At 32.3% G+C, this 24780-nt stretch overlaps 1 protein-coding gene and 1 pseudogene across 1 annotated transcript; both read right to left on the bottom strand.

The window, feature by feature from the left end:
• Nucleotides 1–1032: 1032 nt before the first annotated feature.
• On the bottom strand, nt 1033–6849 carry LOC133694358 (uncharacterized; annotated as a pseudogene).
• A 14495-nt stretch (nt 6850–21344) lies between these two features.
• LOC133693875 (uncharacterized) lies at nt 21345–23539 on the bottom strand. The gene is made up of 2 exons (XM_062115229.1): nt 23153–23539; nt 21345–23007 (listed from the first exon to the last, which is right to left on the bottom strand). Exon 2 carries the CDS (start codon nt 22988–22990, stop codon nt 21677–21679), a length of 1314 nt encoding a protein of 437 aa, XP_061971213.1. The 5' UTR covers nt 22991–23007; nt 23153–23539; the 3' UTR covers nt 21345–21676.
• Between the last annotated feature and the right edge of the window lie 1241 nt (nt 23540–24780).

Here is a 24780-nt window from a genome sequence, read left to right as displayed (position 1 = left end):
TTATTTATTTGTCTCCCATTGTAGAGATTCACACAAGTATCAGGCAGCAACATCTTCCTATCTGAACGTGAACTAGAAGACGTCTGTAGAGCCTGTGGACTGGTTGATTTTACATGTACAAGAAATGGGCGGTTTGCGATGTTTTCAGCAACCAAACCCAGCTAAGCTTCCCGTGCTGCTCTCATCCTCCCTCTCCAATTATGTTGTTTACAGAGCCCCGCGCTTTACTTTAATACCTGTTTGATTGGTTTGTATCTCCTATATACCTAGGTGATATATTTTGTATTGACAAGGTGCATGAAGACACGTGATTGATTATATATCATTATAGAATGCTATTAATGGAAGAGAGAGAGAGAGATGAATAAAGGCTTATAAAGCATGTATTTGAAAAGATCTTTCCCATTTCTACATGCTCTAGGTGGCAAGTCTCGATGATGGCATTAAATATATAGAGATAAAGGTCGTCCTAGCCACCATTATTGCGTAGATGGTCGAAACTTTGATGACGCCTTTTCGAAAGGAAGCAACGAGCCCCAATCACGCTGTGCTCGACAGAGGCAAAATGTCAAAATGCATGCGCAAGACCAGCCAATGCTTTATGGTTTAATACCGTGGCTTTGAATGATTCATGTTTCTGAGAGCCATATGTACAATCCAATCCCCTGGGAAATGGTGAAATGGCGCAAGCGCTCTTTAAATTTTAACGTCTACATATCACCTACCGAAAACATAAAAGGATCTTCAACAAATGAAACTACAATTATAAGGTGTTAGAAAAAGAAAAAGAAGAGAAAAATCTATCTATTCATTTAGCTTAGAAGACCTTTCAATGGGGTCTCGTATTTCCAAAGCTAATTTCTGGCTGAAGAAGATCAAAGCAAAGAGCTGAAGGCCTATTTATATGGCTCCTGTACTGTTTACACTTTTCAGTATTTTGATGTGCTTTGCTAATCGAGAGATTTTACGTTCTCCCACAATGCATGATACTAGTATGGAGTAACTAGTAGAAAAGGTCAGCTTCAGCCTGGCTAATATCAAAACCAATCTTCCATTATTCACCTAAATTGACGAATGTCAGTTGACGATAGAGTGATGTCTTCTCATCACTTTCATCAAGATCAAGACTATCCTCTCCTTCATAATCCATTTCAATAACACTTCTGTCCTTAACAGAAGGTTCTTCTGCTTCTTCAAAGAAACGAACTTGAGAATAATCTCTAACAATGGTTAAATTATTATCAGACATCAATTGCCGCATCTCTTATTCTATCAGTGCTTCCATCTGAGTCCGCTCTCTGTCTGTTGGATAGGTACCATAGAGGAATGAGTAGATGAGACAACACAGAGCCATTGGAACTCCTATTGAACTGTACAAAGCTCTGGCCAAAGATGCAGCATTCCCTCTATCTGTAGCAATCTCTTCAGATTCTGTGGATATAGAAGTGGTTTATAGCCATAAACATGCTGAGCAAGTATTCCAGCTACTGGGGGAGCAAATGATGATAGCACAGACTCAAAAAGATCGATCCAACGCATAGACGCCGAGATTTATAGGGTACTATTTCAGCAAAAATTGGACTGCATGGGCATATATATAACAACCATCAAGAATTTGAAATGCTAATAAACATGCGCAGTAATATAGTCTATGCATGCAAGAATCTAGTGATTTGGCAGTCTTGCAAATCTCCTAGTTCCCACTTATGGTACTGTATAGCCATGCTAGTTATTTGGTGTTGATCCCATTTTATATCGATGAACTTGCTCGTTCAAATTCTTTGGCTATTCTGTCTTATGGCTTTATTTGATTAACTGTACATTAATATTTTGAATATTTATTGCAGAGGATGCAAATAAGTAAAAGGGAGGAAAAAAAGAGAAAAAAAAAAAGAGTTCGAGAGAGTTTACTTGTTTGTAGCTGGAGCATTCCAAGACATGCATAATCCCATTATGACCAATACAATTCCATGCATGATTGCTGTTGATGGAGCATCAGTTAAAACCAGAAGAAGCAATGCTGCCAGAGGGATGGCTGATGCAGAGCTTATATGTGCTAGAACTGTCCTCCCAAAATTTGGGTGACGAGCAGAAACGAAATCCCCCATTTTGCCACCAAACAATCCCCCAAAGGAACTAACAATGACAAACAAGGCAATGAGGACTGCAGTTTTCTCACGAGAGAGACCAACAAGCTCTAACCACATGGGTGCGAATGCCAAAGCAGACCAAGGGAATGAACCGGTGACTCCCTGAGCCACAACAATCTGGAAAGATGGAATCTTAATAACTGGCTTGGCTTCATGTAACAGTTCCTTCACCTCTGACCAGAAGGATTTACTCGAGCTTTTGTACTGGCATCTGAAAAGTGTGGATCATTGGCAGAGAGGTAAACTAGCACACCTACAAGAACACTGATTATGCCAACAATATGGAATGCAACCCTCCACCCAGGGATTCCTATGAATGTTACTGGAGCTATCGACACTGAGCAGAGTCCACCAATAATTGAACCAAAGTTGGATGTTAGTTGTAGCCATCCAAAGGCTGCACCGCGATTGCTTTCATCAGTAGAATCAGCAACGACGGACTGAATTGCTTGTGCAACAACAGCAAGGCCAATGCCTTTCAAAGCTCTAGAAACAGCCACCTGTTTGAGAAAAGCTGAATGGCTTGGAAAGGCATACAATCAGCTGGTATGCCAAGGGCTACTTTTCTTGATAATTGCCTACCAAAAGTTATTTGAGACTAATTTTCGAACACATGAACTGGGAGTACTCTATTTTCAAATATTTTCTTTTCTAATGAAAATAAACTGTCTTGACTATTTTGTTCTTAAAATCATTTTTTTTGTTACAGAAAACCTTTTTAAATAGCAGCTGTTGACAAGCTTATGTATACGAAGAGCAGACTAATCTAATAATAAATCAGCAGCAGCAGCAGCAGCCGCAGCAGCAAATCACGACGTGCACAATTCTTTTTAAATAGCCACAGAGTTCATATGCCTCCATGGTAATAGCCCATCTAGAGCATGTTGAGCATGCATTATGACGCCTAAATGTTTAATTCCTGGATAATAATGTTTTCCCACCAAATCACATTCTTAAGACTTCATTCAAGCAAAATCAGATTTAAATGGTATTTTTGAAATATTATTTTTAATGTTAATTCCATGAGAAATTACCGTAGCACATTAAAGAGTCTCCTCTCTGAGGAATTTGCTTTTGGTTATTCATTAACAATTAAATTTAAAAACTCAAGAAATTGATTTAACTTGAAAAGCTCAAAGAAAGGCACCAAGAGCTATAACACGGGCACGGTCATGCCTGACAGCTAAATAAGCAGCAAGAGGACTGCACTATAGATAGACCTAAGCAAAAGTCAAGTTTATGGCTGCACCTTCTTCTTTATAAACACCGGGACTCGTCTATGCTCTCTCCATGATCCCTGCTCGATTCACCGGAACTAAAGTCACCGTTTCTTGCTTTTTTTTTTTTTTTAATCCTCTTCTTTCCCGTAAAGGGAGTGAATTTGGATTTCACGAAATTGGTTAAAACTAGTATTTTTAAAAATTTTAATTCTTTTATTTAAAAATATATATATTTTTTATTTTGATATGATGATATAAAAATTATTTTTTTAAAATAAAAAATTAATTTAATATATTTTCAAGTAAAAAACACTTAAAAAACAATGTTAAATATCATTTTATTAAAACATTTTAAAAAATAAATATTATCACGTTCTTAAATAATTTTTTAGTAAAAAGTCTGATAAGTAGATTAAAATATTTTTCATTCAGAAATGTATTAAAATAATATTTTTTTAAAAAATTATTTTTAATATTAATTCATCAAAATAATATAAAAATATTAAAAAATTAATTTAAATTAAAAAAATAAATATTTTTAAAATATAAAAATAAACCTCCCCGACAAAGTCGGGTTTGAAAACCAGAGGCGTTCATGGGCACGTGTTAGATGGAAGAAAAATGGCGGGCTTGACTGGTTGATAGTAGTTTGACGGTGTATTTTAATTAATTCTTCAAGTACTTGTACTACACTCTTTTTCTTTATCAAGGAGCGACGACACAGTGACACTTGGATTTTTTGGGCCCAAGGCTTTCTCAGAAGAGTGTTGAATTCAGAGAGGCTACATGAACGAAAGTGTCTTTATGGGCCTGTCTCGGATGCTTCCGACAGTGACAAGGAAAAGGTTTAAAAGAATGCCACAAACCAAGTGGTCCATGTGCAAATAATGTCGTAAACTTTGAAATTAGATTAGAGGTAATTGTTATTTTTTAAATTATTTTTTATTTAAAATTTTTGTTTTTATTTTTTAAAATTTATTTTGATATTGATACATTAAAACAATATGAAAAATATATAATAATAATAATTCGAAATAAAATAATAAAAAACATTTTGAACTTTTTTAAAATACTTTAAAATGCAAGAAGAAAGATGGTCGTCTTAGTACCTGTTTAAGATTGTTTTAATTTTAAACAAAAATAAAAATAAAAAATTTTAATATTTTAAAAAATACTGGTTGAACCGGAGACGAGCTAGCCCAGGAAAGATGAGCCACTCGCCCATGGCTACAGCCGAAGGTCTTGACACAGGCCGGGGAAAAACTCGATGAAAGCGCCAGGCTGCTAGCTAAAACTGTGGGGTTGATAGATGTCACAATCAAAGTAATATGGGTTCTAGAAATGTAAAAGGAGGTTATCATCTTGCTTTCGTACAATTCATACGCAACCACAGTCACCACTTTACCCAGGTGCGCCCATCATCACAGCGAACAGCTTGTCATCGAATGGTCCACGTGGAACCTCAATCAACCCTACACGTGCATCGTCCTCCTTGATATTCGCCTTGGCGGTCTCAGGAGCCCCTGTGACGTGTGTCTCTCGGGTACTTTGCTGGCCTGAACTTGCACTGACGTCGTCTTTTGCGTCACTTGGCTGTCAGAAGCGTCCTGTCACCTTATCCTTCAATAATCTAGATTCCTAATTTATTAATTAACTCTTTTCTTTTTCAACATTTAAATATTATAGGACGATGCAACTACATTTTACTATTTTTCATTATTACTTGGATTCTTTTTTTTTTAAAAAAAAAAAGAAGTACGGGCCCTCTGTCTTCTAAATTAGAAGAAGCCCGTTATAATATATATATATATATATATACACACTGAAACGAAAAAACCTAGAACATGAACCATATGAAACTTTCAAGATATAAAATTGAAGTTTTTTGAGATATTAATTTTTTTTATTAATCTTGAACCTTGTTCTTTTAATTTTTTAAAAAGTAATCTAAAATTTATTTTTATAAAATTTATTTTTAATCTAGTATTGAATATTTCATGTCACATCGGATACTCAAGAGCATACAAATGGAAATGATTCTTAATACATTAAAATCAATCATGCTAACATAATTTGCAATGATGATGAAATTGAAGAGGAATTGAGTTTAATAATCAAAATGTAAGAACAATAAAAACTTCAAAGACCTGGAAAGGTAAACAATCGGATATAAACAATGATGTGAATACTGAAATATGAAAGGACATATAAAGATGATGAACAGTATAAAATCAAAATCTTTTAATTTATTTTATAATATAATTATAATTATATCATATAAAATAATCATTAACGAATCGGAGTTTAAAGATAACAATTATATATATATATATATATATAGCAAATCTCAATAAGAATAACTACTGCCAAAAATATTATAAGTAAAACCATACATCCTACGCATAGTGAAACATATTAAGGGTGAGAAAAATACTAAAAAACGATTAAACCGATAAAACCAGAAAAAAAATAACTGAAAAAACCGAACCGTAAAAAAAACCGATTAAAATTGTGAAAAAACCGACTACTTCGGTTTGATTTTATAAACTTGAAATTGAAAAAATCAAACCGAACCTAAAGAAATAAAAAGAAAAAATTAAGTCAAACCAAAAAAATCAAGTCAAACCGATTTGAACAAGTTTTTGTCCTAAAAAACCAAACCGAATCGAAACCGGTCGGTTTGAACCGGTTTTGATTTTTTTTAATTCGGTTTGGTTACTTTTTTTGATAAAAATCGAATCGAACCGAAAATGATCACCCCGACACATATACAAATTAGATGTTAATAACCACTTTGAAGAACTAATATTGAATTATTACAAAGAAAAAAAGAAAAAGAGTAAGAATAATATTGACATGATTTAAGCTCTGGTGAAATAATTTGTAGAGCATTACATCATCCACTTTCATAATTATTCTAATTAATCTTGTATTGATAGAATAAATTCAAGCTGTCCATTCATAACACGTATTTCTTTCATGCGAAACTTGTCAAGCTTGAAGTTTAAGAGGGATCAATATATGTAATACGTACAATACAAACATGACAGAAAATGCGATTTTGCAATGGATTTGATTCTATTCTTGTCGTCGTAGAACCTTTATTTTGAGGAGAAGAGGACCTGAAAAATGAATAAAAAAATAATAATAAAAAAAAGGGGGCCTCACAGACCACAGCTAGCCAGCATTCATTGTATAGCTACGTATAGATTCTTCTATGATTTCTACAGTAAATATTCCTGTACGTCATGCATGTGCATCGGTCTTATTCTCCCTACCGCTCTACGTATAATAGATGGCTACGCTTAATTGCATCATCACGATATGAAATGCCTGGCTACTTGCGCATTTATTCTCTAATTCTCGCATATTTAACCAAAGAGGGGGGAGAAAAACAGAGACAATGTATAAGTGGGGAACATGTGGGGTTCATGAAAATCACATAATACCTGCTGAGGCAGACACTGTAATGTCTTCATGTCTGCAAGAACCCCATTAGTTTATGTGAAATCTTAAGCATCCGTGTGTGTGTGTGTGTGTCTCTGTGTGTGTGTGTGTGTGTGTCTGTCTGTGTGTGTGAGAGAGAGAGAGACAGAGAGAGAGAGAGAGAGAGAGAGAGAGCGAGCGCAAAATCATACAGTGCCGTGTAAAAATTAGGAAGAGATGCACTCCTACCGGAATCTCCATGACATAATGGAAGGAGAGAAAAATCCATTCACAAAAATTTGTACTGTAATAACAGTTCAGGATTAGTGGCATATCTGAGTCCTTGAGTGAATATTTTTTTCTCCACAATGGTTTTTCACTTCAATAAAATTAATAAATATAAATGGAAATATTGAAATAATATTTTTATTAGTAAATTACAATGAGTTTTACCAATAGGATATTCTCTTACTATATTCATTGGTAAACACTGATAGAAATATTCTTTTGGTATAAACCGAAAAAATTATAGTGAATTTTTATTTTTAAAAAAGCCAAAAAGTATGATGACATGTCATTTATACCGAAGGAATTATCGATGGTATTAATACCACCGGTAAAATCCATCCGTAAATTCGTTGGTAAACTATTCACTTCTCCCTGACATTGTTCATTATATCAATTACAAAGGGTATCACCGACGAATTAATTTTGTCGGTATTTTTCAGAGAGCTCTGAAACTGTTCACTTCTCAATTGCACTATTAATTATTGTTCTTTACAGATAAAATTACTGACAAATTGAAAAGTCGTTGGTGATATATGAGGGGTTTCTGAAATTTTTTGATTAAATTAAAAATTTAAATTAAATATAACAAATGTAATCACCCTTATCTTCCTCCTCCTCTTCTTCTCTCTTCCCTTTATGTAAAAAACACCAACGTCCCTTTCTCTCTCTCTTCTCTCCTCAACTCCTTCTCCGCTCCTCTCTTCTCCTCCACGAGCTGGTATGTCTTCTTCTCTCTTCTTCTTTTCTCTTCTCAACTTTATTTTTAATTAACATCCTTTATAAATTTATTTCTTCTTTTCTCTTTTCAGTTTCACTCACAATTACATTAAGGTAAGATTTTTCTTTTTTTTTCTTTTTTTATGTTTTTTTTCATTATATTTTCTTTTTTATTTTTTTTTATTTTTTTATATTCTTAATAATTGTATGAATATTGTTGTGGGATTTTTTCTCATATAAGATCAATTTTGTTGGATTTTAGTTGAATTTGTTTTTTGAATTTTGCTGTTCAATTTCAATTAAATTATTTTATTTGTTGCTAGATTATGGGTTTTGAAATAGGTTTTCTAGGTAGGTGGAAATTGTTTTTAGTTGATTTATTTATTTTTTTTTGTTGTTTATTTTTTGCAAATTTGTTTAAGTTGATTTTCTCTTCCACCCCCCCCCCAAGCAACTCAGTTCTTGAGTATTATCGAGTGTTGATTTATATTAATTTAATTATTTTCTACTTTTGTTAAATAGATTTTTTTGAAATATTTTTAAATAATTACCGACGATATTATCGACAAATTAAGTCCGACGTCGGTATATTCTAGAGAGTTGAAAAAGAATTATTGTAAATGCCACTGTACCTTTGTTTTATCACCAACAGAATTGCATACAGTATTTATGTCGATTATATAGCAACATTCCCAAGGGAAATACTGACAGAATAAAGAGGATAATTTTTTTGGCACGTTTTTCCTGTCAGTAAATCCATCCGTAATTTTATTACTGATGGACTCATCGAAAAATAAAAAATTACCGACAAGAGGTTTACTAATGGAGCATTTCTGTCCGTGAGCCTGTCGATAAATTTATTACTGACAGAATGAGAGTATAAATATCGATGAAATATTCCATCAACATTTCTAAGAATTATGATAGTGTTTCTTGTTCAAAATCTAAAATGGAATTTATATTAGTGTTGGCATTCATATCATATTAACAATGGTTGATTTCTTATAGCTTTTTCAATGCTTCTATCCTTTATGGACCTACCCTAATCCACCATTAAGGCCTTCTACACTTTAAACCAGAGGCTATATGATTTTCCCTTATTGTGGCAATCCCTATTTTGATAAAGAATCTCATGCATTGATTTCATGGAGAAATAATTTTCCAAAGATGATGTTGTAGGCCAAATCCATCTTTATCACCATGAATATATGCTGAAAAGTGTGATATTTAGGATAGGTGTCAATAATGACTAGTAGTTTTAAAATGCCCTCTATTAGCACATCTTTCTCTTCAATCCCAATCAACGGAGCTCAAACTAGTATTGTACTAGAAGAATCAATTCCATTCTATTTCATCACTTTTCAAGACATGATGTTCACCACATTCCTATAATCCATAAGAATCTTTGCACCATGCATAAGTGATGATGCTTTTTATTGGGGAAAAGGTAAGACCCTAAGTTGCTCTTATGTAACTAAGAGGGCATTTCTGAATATTCTCACTCAATGAGTTAGCTGATGAAGATTTAGAAAAGTTAAAGGTGCCTTTATGATGGGAATTCTATAACCTTCCCATACCCTAAAACTTTAGGATTGTCAATTATGAAATGAGTTAGAAAATCTATAAAAAGGGAGATGAATTGAATTTTGTTCAAGATTCTCATAAAATACATCATTAACAAGGTTTTAGGAAAAACCCCATTAGATGTAATGTTTCTCAAGGCTACTAATGATGCGATCCAAGCAACATCAAGATATCCATTAGAGATTCTAGTTGGTCCAGTGACAAGACTTAGGGCTAAGAGAATTAAAAAGGCTTTCAATGGACTTCTTCAAGACACATGGCTAAGGTGGAGTTTAAGAATACATTTAATAATGAAGTATAAGCTTTAATTAATTTATTTAATGTTTAAGAAAGGCTTATAGGTGGACATTCAAACATTACAAAAAGATTGGAATAAGAAGCTTCAAATCTATTTTTTTTAATCTTTTTCTTATGTTTTGGTCATAAATAGAGCTATACAAGAAGTTTTAATATCCCTTAAAAATTTTAGGTGTACACATCAGTTGGTATCAGAACTTGTACTGTTATTAAGTTATATCCCTTTAATTTTTAGTTTGTGTCGTTTCTTGATTTTCTTTCTTTCTAGTTTTGGCTCGAGTTTTGTTTCTTTTGTTATTATAAAAAAGAGTTTATTATTTTTTTATTATTTCAAAGTTTGCGTCAAACTCTATATTAAAAAATCATCTTGCTTAGATTCTTGATTTTTTTGAACACATGAAAGAAAATTTACGTTCTTGATCTTCATCTTCTATCTCTCTTGATTTTAGCCTAGAGCAAAAAAAAAAAAATCTTCTTGATAAATTGTGTGGATAAAAAAGAGGGAAAACTACAAGAATTGATTGAATTGACAAGTTAGGGCATAACCAAATACAAGCCCTTGAATTTTAGGGTTGGCCAAAAGTTTCTTGAATATTACAAGCCTATGAATCTTAAGGTTGACTGAGAGTTTCTTAAATATTTTCTTGATTTTTTTAATAGATACATACCAAATCTTGTTATTGTAGAATTGAATTCTTGTTTTTCTTGGATTATCTTGGCTTGTTTCATTAAAATTTGGTTGGTATAGATCTTTCATGCTTTATTTTAATTGTTTTTTTTAATTCTAGAACTTGAATTAGTTAGTTTTCTTTTAATCTTTATAAACTCCATGGCTTTTATTTCATGTCTTCTTTTCATCATTATATTTTGCATGAATTTACATTGTTATTTGTAAATTTATCCTTAAGTTTTATTTTGATTAATTTCGTATATTCTTGATTCTTGAGTCTTTATTATTATAAAATAATTATGTTGCTTGATTAATTGTTTGATAATTTGCTTGAAACACGAGTGTAGTGGCATTAAATTGAGTGTAGACACAATCAAAGATGAAGGATCTTGTAGAAAATAGGTTAGAGATAATGATGAAGGCTTCGATAGGAAAGATGAATAAATTGAGTACTAAAATGATGAATAGACATGATGTTCTTAGTCTTAAGGGAAATGAGATTAAAAGGTTTACTAGACAAGCACTTTCTCATCCAAATAAAAGTGTAGCTGAAAACTCAGATAATGATGAGGATGATGATGTAGTTAATCATGGAAAGAAGTCTCGTACATATCAAAATCCCTTATATAAGAGACGACCAATGAAAGAGTTTGGTGGTAGATTTCAGCCAAGAGAGGAATTTTGATGATCATAATGGTTTAGATTGTAATTTGGGTAACATATAAAATTCTAGCATTTCAGGGAAAGAATGATCCAAATGCTTATTTGGATTAGAAAAAGAATGTGGAATTTGTATTTGATTACCATTGATATTTAAAGAAAAAGAATGTAAAACTAGTTGTAGCTGAATTAACTAATTATGCTATTATTTGGTGGGACAAATTTGTTACAGGTACAAGGTGTACTGGAAAAAGACCTATTGACACCTGAGAATAGATAAAAGCAATCATAAGAAAGAGGTTTGTCTTTAATCATTAGTATAAGGAAGTATATAATAGATTGCAATCTTTATCTTAGGGTTCTAAGAGTGTTGAAGAATATTTTAAGGAGATGGAAATAACTACAATTAGAGCTAATGTTTCTGAAGATAGGTAAGCCACAATGACTAGATTTAAAAATGGTTTAAATAGAGATATTGCTAGTGTGGTTGAATTGCAACGTTATTTAACATTTGAAGATATGGTGCATATGACTATAAAGATGGAAAAACAATTGAAAAGAAAGAGTAGTGCAAGACTAGATAATTATTTGGGATCCTCTCAGAGTTGGAAGTTGAATTTCAAGAGAGAGGGTAATGCACAAATAATGCCAATAACAATACCTCAAATTACCGAACCCTAATATGTTAAAAAGCAGGTTGCAGCAATAGAGGAAAAATGAAGAAATAATATTTAGTAGAAGCATAAATAAGAGATTAAGTGTATGGAAAAGTATACTCAACTAGTGATGAATATGAATGTGAAAACATAGCATTTGAAGATACTAGTGATGTTGAAGATGCTATTAATAGTGAATCCTTGGTTATAAAGAGATCTTTGAATGTTTATGTTACTGAATGAGATGTTGAGCAATAAAGGAAGAATATCTTTCATAAAAAAGTAAGGTATGTATTATGATTATTAATAATAGTAGTTTTATTAATATTGCTAGCACAACTTTGGTTAGAAAGTTGAAATTGACTACTACTAAGCATAGTACACCCTGTAAGCTCCAATGGTTGAATGATTATGGAGAAGTTAGGGTGATTAAATAGGATTTAATCTCATTCTTAGTAGGGGAGATATAAGGATGATGTTTTTATGCTTGCTACACACCTATTGTTTGGGAGGCCTTGACAATTTGATAGGAAAGCCAAACATGATGGTTTTAAAAATAGATATACACTGGAAAAGGATGGAAAAACATACACGCTTACACTATTATCACCTAAACAAGTGGATGAAGATTAGTTGAAGTTGAAGAAAACAAAAGAAGTCGAACAAGCCTTGTTACAAAATAATGGTGAGGATGTGAGGCTAAGTGAAAATAAAGTGAGCCATGAGTGTGAAACACTAAAGAGTAAATTTTTGGATATTGGAAACAAGTTTGAAGGCTTCTGCCAAAATAAAAAAAATAAAAGAAAGGCCAAATATGGAGAGAAACTGAGTAGAGAGAAGAAAAAATGTGAGAAAAGAAGAGTATGTAGGAAAAGTAGGGAAACACCTTGATTTTCATGTAAAACAAAATGATCCTACTCATTTTTATTTTTTTGATATTCCTATGATTTTACTCTTGTATAAGGAGGTATACTTTAACACTAACGAACTTGATTCATGTGTTCTTAGTGTTTGTGTTTCTTTGTTATAGGAATTTTAAGATGTATTTTCCCATAAAATTCTTAGTAGATTACCACATATAAAAAGAATAAAACATCAGATTGATCTAGTACAAGGTTTGACTATTTCTAATAGACTAGCCTATAGAAGTAATCTAGAGGAAACAAATAAGCTTCAGAGACATGTATAGAAGTTAATGTCGAAGGGTTACATTCAAGAGAGTATGAGTCCATGTGTGTCCCTATACTTTTAGTACCTAAAAAAAAGTATTTAGAGAATGTGTGTTGATTGTAGAGCAATCAATAACATAACAATAAAGTTTGTGTGCGCGCGCGCGCACGCGCATCTTATCCCTAGATTAGATAATATGCTTGATGAATTGCATGGATCTTGTTTGTTTTTTGAAATTGATCTTGAAAGTGGATGTTGTCAGATTAGAATGAAATAAGATGATGAATGAAAAATTGCTTTTGAAACTAAAGATGATTTGTATGAGTGGTTAGTCATGCATTTTGAACTTGCTAATGCGCCTAGTATTTTTTATAAGATTGACGAATCATATATTATGTGCATTCATTGATAGGTTGATAGTTGTTTATTTTAATGATATATTGATTTACGGTAAATGATTTGATGAGCATATAGATCATTGAAGACAAATACTTGATGTGCTTATAAGAGAAAGTTTGTATGTTGATCTAAAGAAGTGTGATTTTTGCATTAAAAGAATTGTTTTTTCTTGGATATATCGTTAGTGCAAAAGGTATTGAGATAAATGACGCCAAGATTAAGGCTATAAAATAATAGCATATATCTAAGATAGTAAGTGAGGTAATAAGTTTTTATGGATTGGTTGGAATATATAGAAGATTTGTGAAAGATTTTAGTATAATAGCTGCTCTATTAACTGAAATTGTAAAGAAGATAATAGGTTTTAAATAGAAAATTGAACAAGAAAAAGCTTTTAATTTGTTAAAAAATAAGCTTATTTTAGCCTTATTACTTGCTTTGCCTATCTTTACAAAAACTTCTGAGATTAAATGTGATGCTTCAGGTATAGATATTGAAGCTATTTTAATCCAGAATAAAAGGCCCTTAGCCTATTTTAGTGAAAAGCTTAATAGTGCAACTCTAAACTACCCAAAGATTGGTGATCAATATGAATCACAATTCTAAACAATCCAACATATGATAAAGAGTTGTATGTATTAGTGAGGACTTTAGAGACTTGACAACATTACCGTTGGCCTAAAGAGTTTGTGATTCATACCAATCACCAATCTTTAAGACATTTAAAAAGTCAAGGTAAGTTGAATCATAGACATGCCAAGTGAGTGAAATTTGTTGAGATATTTCCATAAATAATGAAACATAAGTAAGGTATGGAAAATATAGTTGCAAATGCATTATCGTGAAAGTATGTTCTTTTTTATACTTTAGATACTAGACTTTTAGGATTTGAGTATGTGAAAGAATTATATCCTGATGATACTGATTCAGTGAAATTTATTTCCAATATGAACTTGCAACAACTAATGGATTCTTTAAGCATGATGGATTTTTATTTAAAGATAAAAGATTATATACGCCTAATTGTTCAATGTGTGAATTGTTTCTATGGAAAAGCTCATGATGATGGATTAATGAGATATTTTAGGATTACTAAGACCTTAAAAGTCTTTCATGAATATTTTTATTGGCCTAACATGAAAAGAGATGTGTAAAGAATTTGTGATAGGTTCATAACATTTAAACAAACAAAGTTTAAAGTGATGCCTTATGAGTTATATACACTTTTACATGTTCCTAATGAACCTTGAATTGATATTTCCATGGACTTTATTTTAGGTTTACCTAGGTCAAGAAAAAAGAAGAGACTCCATATTTGTTATTGCATATAGATTTTCTAAGATAGAACATTTCATATCTTGTCATAAAACTAATGATGAAAATAACAGATCTATTCTTTAGGGAGGTAGTTAGGTTATATGGTGTTCTAAGGAGCATTGTGTCTGATCGAGATGTTAAGTTTTTGAGCTACTTTTAGAAGGTTTTATGGGGTAAGTTAGGAACCAAACTTTTATTTTTTACTACTTGTCATCCACAAACAAATGGTCAAGCTGAAGTAGTAAACATGACTTTAACTCAATTATTAAGAGCTATCATTCATAAGAATCTTAAAATTTGAGAAAATTATTTGTCAATTATTGAATTGACATATAATCATAGTGTGTATTATATTATTGATTATTCACAATTTAAGATTGTTTATGGTTTTAATCCTTTAACACCATTAGATTTGATTCCTTTACATGTTGATGAAAGGTTTAGTCTTGATGGTAATAAAAAAGCATAAGTGATGAAAGACTTACATGAAAAGATAAGATAGTAGATAGAGAAAAAGAATGAGCAATATGCATTAAAGGCTAATAGAGGACACAAATTAGTAAGGTTTGAACCAAGAAATTCAGTTTAGATGTATATGAGGAAGAAAAGGTTTGCTGAACAAAAGATATAAAAAATGATGTTTCGAGGAGATGGTCCTTTTCAGACATAGAGAGGATTAATTACAATGTTTATAAAATGAATCTACCAGGTAAGTATGATGTTAGTGTTATATTCAATGTTAATGATCTATCTTTATTTGATGTAGGTGATGATTTAAGAATGAATTCTTTCGAGGAAAGAAGGAATGATGCGATCCAAACAACACCAAGAGATCCGTCAAAGGTTCCAGTTGGTCCAGTAACAAGACTTAGGGTTCATTGTTTCAAAGAGGCCTTTAATGGACTTCTTCAAGACACATGAGCTAAGATGGACTTCAAGAAAATATTAAATAATGAAGTATAAGCCTTGATGAATTTAATTCATGTTCAAGAAGGGCTTGCAGATGGGCATTCAGACATGACAAAAAGATTGGAATAAAAAGATTCAAATATGCTACTTTTCACCTGTCTCTACTGTTTTGGTAATGACTGGAGCTATACAAGGAATTTAAATGCGAGTCTAGTTTTATTAGAAAATAGACATCCATGTATTTCTATCGATATATCTTTCGCCTTCTAATTCTGAATTTAGGATTTGATTTTACCAACAAATTAAAAAAATAATTTTAGTCTTATTTAATTTAACTAGGCTATTGTTTTATTTATATTATAGTTTTTATTAGGCCTTTTAGATATATTAGGGTCTTTATTTAAATTTGGGTTCATTGGATTATTATTTTAGGTTGGTTTATGTTAAAAGCTCACAATAAGTAAATGCCTTGTACCTTAAACATGCAATCTATTTATATAAAAGAGCTATTTTATTGTATTTTTTTTGTTTCTCGCGCACTAGTACAAATTTATTCTCTTAAGTTATTTGCTATGGCTTTCTTTAACACTTTAATTACTTACTGAATTTTAGTACTTTTTATTTATAGTTTTATTTACTTTTTTGTTGTTTTTAACTTATCTTACATGTTTGTTATGAAAACTATAATATCTTTATTAACCTCTCATAGCAAGCTTTTAATAAGAAAAATGAGTTTATCTTTTTACCGAAATATTTTCAAATTATCTTGTTTTTCGTCTATAGTTTATTTTGTATATTCCTTGAGAAATAAAGGATAAATGTGTTTGTTATAAATCAAAACCTTTAAAGACCTACAACTATGAAGAAACATTCAAAATATTTAATTTTTATCCATCAAATCTCACATACAAAAGGTTATAACAACCCTTTATATATTAAAAAAACTAGAGAACCTAATAATATTGAATAGAAAAATAATACAAAAATTCTCTTCAAATAGAAAAAACTAGTGAAGCCTAATAATACTGAATAAAAATATAAAAATAATAAATATAAAATTACTAAACTAAAAATAAAGATATAAAAATAATTTTAAAAAATATTTATTTTTCAAAAAACTCATGCATTTTTCAAAATATTGTTCTATATGCACCAACGAGTGGGCGGCAACCGCACCTTTCAAGTGATGGGAGTGACGTCGCTCGGTGGCTAAATCTAGCAATCTGCTATTTCCTTGGATGCGCAGTAGTGCTTTTTTTTTTTTTTTCACATGGTGTGACGCATGTAGGCTTATAATAATTGGATTGCTGCCAATGATTGATTTTTTTTTTGTTTTTGCTTTCTTTTTTTTCTCCTGATAACTAAAGTGCATAATTATCCTCTTTGTTTATTGTTTTTCAATTTCAGTCTTCATTCTTTGAATTTCTTATTTTTTCCTTATTACTTTTATAGAATTTTTGTTTTTTTCATTTTATCCTTCAATTACAATTTCTTATATGTTTTATTTTTCATTTGAGTCCTCTTATTCCTTTATAGTTTCAGTCCTCCTAAATCCATCCCTATTTTTTGTTGATGTTTCAGAATCCATCTTCTTTGTTTTGATTTTTGTTTTTGGTCCTTTTCTCTTTTGTTTTTGTTTATTTGTTTACAATTTAGCCCTTCAATTCTAATTATGTATATTATGTTTTTTAATTTGATCCTTCTACTTTTGTTTTTTTTATTTTTTGGCTCTTTTTTCAAAGTTCTTATAGTTTTTAATTTTACCCTTGAAATCAAATTTATGGTTTTTTTCATTAGTAATAATATTTTTTTTCAAATTTATTAATAATTATAATAATAGTAGTGGTGATAGTAATAGTAGTAATATATTAATAGTTAATAGTAATTGTGTTGTGATAATAATAATAATAATAATAATAATAATAATTTTTAATTTTACCATTCAAATCAAATTTATGATTTTTTTCAATAGTAATAATGATACAATATAACAATAGTTAATAATAATTGTGATTGTGATAATAATAATAATAATAATAATTATTAGTGTGGTTATAACAATAATAATGATGATGATAGTAGTAGTAGTAGTGTAGTAGTAGTAGTAGTGACAGTGATAATAATTATAACAATAATATAAAAAAAATAATAGCAATGATAAATAATAATAATGATAATGATAATATTAATAATAATAATAATAAGAAGAAGAAAAATAGTAATTGATATAATAATAATAGTGAAAATTTATTATTTGATTTATTAATAATAATGCGGGAATATGCTAATGTATGTAACTTCTTGCGTTCGGATTTTTCTCTAGTGGGATACGCAATGGCGTTTAGGATGGAGACATGACTAGGATGGCAGACCTAAATTAGCAAATCTCCTTGTATTGTACATAAATCCATTCTGACCATTCTTCTGCTTCGATAATATGTGGAATTATCATATTGACATGTCGTTTACGGTTCCAAACTCTTACACACACGCGCACACACACACGTACACATGTATGTATGTATGTCTGTATACCATAGTCGTAAATTAATTAAAGGGGCAAATCTTTGGCAGCGTTGTGAAGCTAGCGAGGCCAATCTCCAATCCAAATAATTGTCAAAGGAATCTATTATTAATTTTGAAACCGAGGCGACGGTCCAACATTGCAGCAGTACCAGTCCAGTCACGAGTTCTTGTTGCTTGAACTAGCTTGTCCTCAAAGTTCTTCGACCTGGCGTCAGATTGCAATCCCCTTTCATCATCGCTTACGTACCCTATTTTTCACCGAATAATAAATAAATTAAATTAGGACGCAATGAAAGCAACCGAACAAAATTCAGTGAAAAAGATGCCACCTGCAGCATGATCATTGAAAATGATAATTAATTAATAAAGTATTTATATTTCATCATGTTGTTTTGATAAATGAGAGTAATTAAGTGTGTTCTTAGAATTAGTGTCCATAATGCCTTTTAAATTAGCTTTTCATTTGAAAATGAATAAAATCAATTCTTTTAGATTTTTTTTTATTATTGGCATTAACGTATCATATTAAAAAAATATAAATTTAATATTTTTTCAAATCAATAAAAATATCTAAAAATATATAGAAATATAGTGTTCAACACCGTTTAAACTTATCATACAGAATGATAAATCTTTCTTCTAATAAGGTATCTCCAGGGAAAAAAAAAAAGACCCATATGGAAAGGCAAAAGGAAAAACACAATTTTTTTTAGCTTTTTAATCTCTTATTTTTACAGCTCCAAGAAAAATATTATATTGAAAAGTCAAAATAAAATTCCTACATCAAAAATTTGTTTAATATATTTTACGTAAAAGAAATGTTTTAATTGGAGTTGTATTAATTAAATACAATGAATAAATTTAGCATTTCTAAATAGCTTTTATCCTTTGAGATTATCTTATGCTTAATATTAACATTAGTCTGGGTTAATATATTGGAAAAAAGTGACTGCTTCCTCCATTTGCGAACAAGGCCGGGTAGGGTGTAACATTGTGTTTCGAAAGTGTTTTTTTTTAAAAGTATTTTTTTTATTTTAAATTAATATATTTTTAATGTTTTCAGATTATTTTAATATACTAATATCAAAAATAATTTTTTAAAAATAAAAATATTATTTTAATACATTTTAAAATAAAAAACATTTTAAAAAATAAACACTTTCAATCACCTTGTACAACTGTGACCTTGCTGATAATTAGCGTGTGTTGTAATATCAAGGCCTAGCTCGAGATGAGATTTTAATACACTACAAATTAATACATGCGAACATAACATTTATGTAATCGTATTAAGAGCAACATGGTCGGTAGAAGGAAAAAGGATTCAAACTTTTTGGCAAAACTCTCAGAGAGAGAGAGAGAGAGAGAGAGAGAGAGAGCCTGCACTCGCACTATCCTTTTCAGTTCAAAGCTTAGAGAGCATGCAGTCTCTCTCTCACATGACCCTGAGGGACAGGAGAGGGGGGAGGGGGGTAGATGGATAGAGAGAAACACCCATCATTGCTAAAAACCAGATTATTCCCTGGCATGGGCCACCATGATTCAAAAAGAGAAGATGTCACATGTCACCACTCTCCTTCCCTCTCCTCTATCTTGCAAATTGCTTATTTATATAATACCTAATCATGTAATAATCTCTCTTCCAATTTGTTTCCCCAAAATTCTATCATTATTATGTGTCTGCATTGGGCTAATAATTTTCCTCATCTTTTCCTACCATTATCCCTAATTCTCATGGCTAATCATTTCCTTTAGCTATCAAAATGATTCACTACAGATTTTTTTTTTTTTAGTTATCAAAATCTCTCTCTTCTCCTTCTTCGGTTTATGCCCTTGTTATTGTATGATCATACCTTTGTTAATTATTCAGCTATAACTTCCCACGATAAATATCTCCGATGCAAGGAAATCTAGAACAACCAATCAACAAAAGCAGAGACTGACTGGAATTATCATTGACTTCGATGGTAGGATCCCCATCTTATATTATTTTGTCATCAATTATACCACAAATTGCTTCTACTTGTTAAATTACCGTAGACTCTCATCAGTTATACCACGATCTGCTTGAACAAGTAAAATCCAGTGGCCTCGTAAAAGTTGTAGCTGCAGAGTTATATGGGGATTTATACTCAGGCATCATCTCATATCCACCACACCCCCACATGACACTCCACAATCTTTCTTCTTTTGTTCGTTTCTTATAAAAAAATAATAATTAAGAAATCAATGGAACGTGTGGATCACGAGCCCACCATATTTTAATAATGACTACCCCATATAATATGCGTGTTGTCTGGATTTCCTACATTGTCACAAAACTTATGAAGCTGTATCTTGTATGTGCTCATGCTCGATGGTTGTATTAATTTGCAGGGTGGTTGGGCTACGGCATCAATAAAGAAAAAGAAAAAAACAAACAACGAGGTTGTCTTCATTACAGACTGATATATAATGAATGGTCTCAGGTAGGCGAGCAAGAAACGCCTTGTGTGTGCACTTGTTTGAAGTGGCTTGTTCCCGAATTTTAAATCCAAAAGAAACAAAAACAAAGGAAAAAAAATATCTCTACAAGAACTCCGACTCTAACACGTCTCCAAACCCAAGGAAGCTAGCCAACTAACGAGCTAAACTAGTTTGATCTCTTTCTTTCTTTATGGGCATCCATTAATGAGCAAAAATAAATTAGAACTTAAGAATCTTAATGTCATGGATGTAATGGGGATGATTTTTTAACTTCTAGTTTATGATTGCGGCAGGTAAGGATTCCCCTGATCTTTGCCACCAATCACTCTATATTGTATTATATAACCCCTATAGTACGATAATCTATAGTAAAATGAATTATTATCCTAGAAGATCATGAGACATGTATACCATGAAGATGATGAATTGAACCATGTGGGATTCATATATCACAATTAACAGTGAATTGGAAGGAAAAAAAAACAATTAAAAGGGCATTATATGTACAAGAATGGAGTTGTTTGAAGGATTACGAAGGAGATAACAAGTCATGATAGATGATAGGCTTGTTGGCACGCCACAAAAAAATTGTTCCTTTGTACTGCAACTCAATGATACTGTGGCATTGCAGGATGTATGCTACCTGGTGTTCAAGAAGAGCAGGATTAATGGAATGAGCTGCAAATCTTTCCCAGCAGACAAGATCATCTTCATTGACGCGGCACCATCGACGTATTTATTTTCTTCCGGTGGATAATGTACGAGGAAGACAATTGCGTACTGTGTTATGGGACTACATTATAGTACACCAGTAGAGTACTAGCTAGATGAAGATTCAACCGGAACTGGATTAATTCAAACTAGCTAGCAAGAAGAAAAGTAGCAGAAATGGAAAACTGAATCATGCATAGTAATGATGTATAATGCCAAATATAAAGAAAACACACACACACACACACACACACATGTATATAATTTAAAGTGTGACATCTCATAATCTAATACTCCTAAAATTCTTGATTATTTCTTGAAAAAGGAGAGAAAAAAAAAGGATGCTGCCATCCAGCCGAAGTAGCGGGGACTGTGGTCAATAACGCAATTATACCCTCCTTACCAAAATCATCACAACCACGACCACCATTAACACATGACAATCAGTAGCCTGCAGCAAAATCTTCTTCATCTATCACCTACTCGTGCCCCATTAATCGCCGAACCTGATTAATGATCCCCTACTCTGAACTCTGAAGGACAAATCCATGAATCAACTGTACCTTCAGCACCTCTTGAAGAAACGTTCTCTAAAACCTTGTCATGGTGAAAACCTGATGAAGAAGCTGATGAGTAATTCAACTTGCAGCTATTAACACGTTTCATATTGCCATAATTCCCGTCCAAAGACCTCAAGTTATGATCTTGACCCCCATCACTCGATAATCTCATCCCTTCTGTTGTTACATGACTTGTTAGCCCACCAAGATGTGCATTAACATGTCCATCTCCATGGCCCATACCCAATTCCTCAAAGGAAGGTAAAGGAAAACTTGCTTGAGACTTTGCACCTAAACCAGGCACATTAGCTAAAGGTTGAAAAGGAGGAGCAGGAGGCTGTAGAAGTGGATGGATTGAAAGCATTTGATTTTGCATGTTTAGCAGATTTTGAGGTTGTTTGTGTAGGCCTAAATGAGCAGACAGTTGGTAGTTAACAGAACTGGGATTGAAAGTACTAGTTGTGGCTGTGGTAATAGTATTGTTATTGTTAGCAGTAGTACTGGTACTAGCAATATTAGTGCCATCCACAATATCATTGTTAAAAAATGAAGGAGAAGAAGAAGATAAAAGTGGGGTTTGCTGATGATGAACCTTTTGAGCTGAGGGACGTAGAGGGTAAAGTGACCCTATTGGTTCCAAATGACCAGACCTCAATCCCGATCCAGGACCAAAAAGATCGAGCCTACGAGTAAACGATGAGCCTGTAAAGGGTGGTGCTGGGATCCCTGTGAATTCTTGCACCATTTGTCTGAAATTGGACGTGTCTGTCGTGAGAACTGTAGTGGGTGCCCTTCTTGATGCCCTTGTTCTTTTCTTGGGGTTTCTGGCTACCCCATGTGTTTGATCTGACGGTGAAGAAGAGCGCACTCCATTATCATGAACCGATCGCAATTGCATGGATGAAGGTAGAGCTTGATTTGATCCTTGAGCACCCAGAGGTGCCGATTGGCTTGATGATAATGAGTCTGGTAAGTTGATACCAAGCCGAGTGCAACTGTGGTCAGATCTCAGGCCTCGTGAATGAACCATGTCCAGATTTAGCATAGAAGAATTGGGATTTGTGATTGATTGAGATTGAGAGAAAGCATGGAAGAGAGCTGGTGAAGGATCAAAAATAGTGGCTGGTTGGTGGTGTGAAAAAAGAGAAGGATCAAAGTTTTGGCTAGAAGCATTCAAGAAAGCTGGGAGTGACTCTGGTCTTGAGTCATACTCTTCATCACCACCACTAGAGGATTGCATACTGCCACTGTTACCGGAATCCATAACTTACAAATTAAAAGCTGAAACAAAAGAAAGGAAAGAAGATAGTGGTAGTCGCCAAGTTGCAGAGGAGAAAAGATAATCTATAAAAGTACTTAAGGGGATTCTGCAAAAGAGCCCATCAAGTAAATGAAGACTAGTGAGGATTGAACATAAGAAACTTACATATCAGCTTTTGAGAGAGTTTCCCATATCTTTTAAAGCCTCTGAAATGGAGGCAATCTCTCCCTTTTCTTTCACTAACAGCAAAAGTTTATGGGAAAAGAAAAAAATGCACACAGATATTCTCAAATTAATACGATGGCTAGAGAGAAAAGGAGCAGAGAAAGAAACAGGAAAAGAAGGGTGAAGAGTAAAGGCTAAAAGGGGGAATACGTGAAGCTATCTAGCTAGTTTTGCTTCTCCTGCTTCAGGGCATGTCTACGGATTAGGGTTTTTGGAGAAGGAAAAGAGAAAATGAAGGGAAGAAGGAGGTTATTTAAGCTTTTTTGCTCTAAAAGAGCATGAGACTTGGCAAGAAATAAATGTTTCCACTAAGAAGATCCTCTAGAGAGTGCAGGGTGGGGTCTCCATTGGAGTAGAGAAAGAGTTGCCGGTGGCGGGCAACGGGTCAAACTCAAAGTGAATGAGAGAGAGAGAGAGAGAGAGAGAGAGAGAGAGAGAGAGAGAGAGGGTTGTAAATGTGAAAGCAAGAAAATGATGTGAATACTGAAATTAATGTTTGGAGGGGAAATACGGGAGAAGATAAAAAGAGCATAAAAGAGAAGGTGACAAGTAGTTCGGTTCTTTCCCTAGCCAAACTACGTATTTTAATTACATGAAAAAAAAGTAGCAAAAATTCAATCCACCGCCCCCCAATTAATCACTATTTCCGAATTCTCTTTTTTATGTTCACACTCTACATTAATTAGCATATACTTGCGCATAAATATAAAAACATTAAATTAATTCTTTCGTGTCCAATAGGAGTATTAACAGCATTTTTAATTATTTTAAAAAAAGGGACCAACGGTCGTTGTTGGTGAAACCATTTATAACACGAATTTTCGTGGATTTCTTTATGGGAAGATATTTAATCGCCCCCCTTACAACTAAATCTATCACTAGCTAGGCAATCTCCTCGGCAAGGAAGAGAAGACTTCAATTTTCGACATTGATTTCTTGAAATCTGCAAGCATGGTATGTTTGATGACACACCAGCGACTTTAAACCAGACCTACCTCAGCCTTTGACCAAGTCAGGTTTCAGGAACCAAATCTAAGTTATAATTAAGCTCCATCACAGAATCTCTTAACTTCTTCGTCAACATGCGAAAATTAATCAAAGCTCTGGTTCATGTAATATCGTTTCCTCCTCTTGTTTTGTTGGAGAATGATGTATCATAAATCAAAGCCTCAATAATCTTTTATACCCTTGTACAATATACATACAGGGTTGATGCTCTGTCCTTTTTTTTCTTTTGAAATTTTTTTTAAAAAGAAAAAAAATCTAAGTCTATTTAAAAATATCGTTTCAGTAAGTTTTTATTTAAAAATAAATTAAAATAATATCTTTTTATTTTTTAAAAATTATTTTTGATATTAATACATTAAAATAATTTAAAAATATTAAAAAATATTTTTAAAACACAAAAAAAAACAAACAAGTAAATGCATACGTTTGGTTCACCAACGTCCAAGTTTGCTGCAACCATCAAAGCTAAAAAGTGACTAGTTTCCAGTTCCTTGACTGCTATCTACTTCAAACAAATGCCTTCATAGTTCACACTTACGTGTAAAACTGTACTTAATTCA

This window comes from Populus nigra, chromosome 5, assembly GCF_951802175.1.
Source record: "Populus nigra chromosome 5, ddPopNigr1.1, whole genome shotgun sequence".
In the NCBI taxonomy this organism is placed as follows: domain Eukaryota; kingdom Viridiplantae; phylum Streptophyta; class Magnoliopsida; order Malpighiales; family Salicaceae; genus Populus; species Populus nigra.
Note: the sequence above shows the minus strand (reverse complement) of the source record. Positions and strands in the feature narration are given on the sequence as shown.

Bases quoted from the DNA above. Each gene is read 5' to 3' on its own strand.
- LOC133693875 (XM_062115229.1), bottom strand. From the start codon at position 22,990: ATGGATTCCGGTAACAGTGGCAGTATGCAATCCTCTAGTGGTGGTGAT.